Source organism: Antrostomus carolinensis, unplaced genomic scaffold (genome assembly GCF_000700745.2).
Source record: "Antrostomus carolinensis isolate BGI_N321 unplaced genomic scaffold, ASM70074v2 scaffold25627, whole genome shotgun sequence".
Taxonomy (NCBI): domain Eukaryota; kingdom Metazoa; phylum Chordata; class Aves; order Caprimulgiformes; family Caprimulgidae; genus Antrostomus; species Antrostomus carolinensis.
The window spans coordinates 3791-5101 of record NW_010325695.1 but is presented as its reverse complement, the minus strand read 5'-3'; the positions used below and the strand labels follow the sequence as shown (position 1 = coordinate 5101).

Here is a 1311-nt window from a genome sequence, read left to right as displayed (position 1 = left end):
AGAAAATTCCATAAAATGGAAGGCAATGAGATTCCATGTTGATAACAGAGAATTATTTTCCATTAAATCCAAAAAGTTAAAAACAATGCTACAGCACTTCTTTAGGACTGAAGGATCTCACTATTTTGTGGACAAAAAGGGTACTAGCAGTTTACCAGCAGAGGCAGCATTTTGGTAGTATTAACTTCCAAGCTTCAGGGCTTAAACCAGAACTTAGTAAGAACAGAAGTCACAATAAACCCTGTCATGAAGCAGAAGATAATCTCAAGTTTGCTCAATGCAGGATTCTTACACACTCCTCTGAAAAACTTTATTGTTAAGGTGGTCCATGACAACAGCTGAAGAGGCTCACGGTGTATTTTGTCCAATATCATTCTTAGCCCACTTGGATTCTAAAGTAGCAGCAGGATCCAAGCATTTCTATTGAACTGCATGTAAGTTACACTCTCAGTTGTCAGTGTAATGCATGAGCAGGGTTCCAATACTTCTCACTCTAAGTAAAATGTCAGGACAAGATTTAAGTCTTACCCCTTTCTTTCCTGGAATAGCACACTCCCAGTTCATTAGATTCATTGTGCCATCTGGATTTTTTGTAGGTACTGCTACAAATCCCTGAATTAAGGCAAAAAGCCAAAGGGTGAGGATTTCAGAGAATGTACTTAGAATACTTCAAGACATATTTTATCTTTACAGTTATTTCTTTTTGCAGTACATTGGTTTAAGCATCTTTTTATTTAAAAAAAAAAAAATCGCATTAGGGTAAAGAAAGAAAAATCACAATCACAACACCAAAATAACTGCAGAGTCAGAAATTTGACAGTTCTCATACTTACAAATGGATGATCTTTTCTCCAGGCTTTTCTCTCCTGTGCAAGTCTGCTAAGAGCTATGCCAGACATATTCAGAGTCCCTCTAAAACAAAAATAATTGCTTTTAGTATAAACTTTTACTTAAAAGTGCAAAAAAACCCCGCATTATATTATCTGTTTATAAGCCCTGCTCACTCAGGAAATATTTTGCCCTCTGGTTTTCACTAGCCAAGACACACGTATTTGCACATGCTGCAGAACTTAACATAAGGAATAACATCAAGTTTCCCCATGTCAACAATCTCATAGTTACTGGACCTGACCAACATAATACTATCCCCACTTTGTGTTTTATATTGGAACCACATCTTAGAAATGACTGACAGTAACTTGACAACAGAAACACTGTTAGTAGTGGGAAAGGGGCTCAGACTTCCTACTTGTGTGACTGATAAGCACCTATCTGTCTCCTTACTACACCACAAAAGGTATGGCTTTCTTC

General features: G+C 37.1%; 1 protein-coding gene across 1 annotated transcript in view; it reads right to left on the bottom strand.

Moving 5' to 3' along the window:
• Nucleotides 1-911, bottom strand: part of UBE2I (ubiquitin conjugating enzyme E2 I) — an 11028-nt gene extending 10117 nt beyond the window's left edge. Inside the window, exons 1-2 of the mRNA XM_010171339.1 lie at nt 834-911; nt 529-612 (exon numbers count right to left, since the gene is read on the bottom strand). Of these exons, the coding sequence (XP_010169641.1) occupies nt 529-612; nt 834-899 (150 nt within the window). The 5' untranslated portion in view covers nt 900-911. The remainder of the gene's footprint in view (nt 1-528; nt 613-833) is intronic.
• Nucleotides 912-1311: the final 400 nt, after the last annotated feature.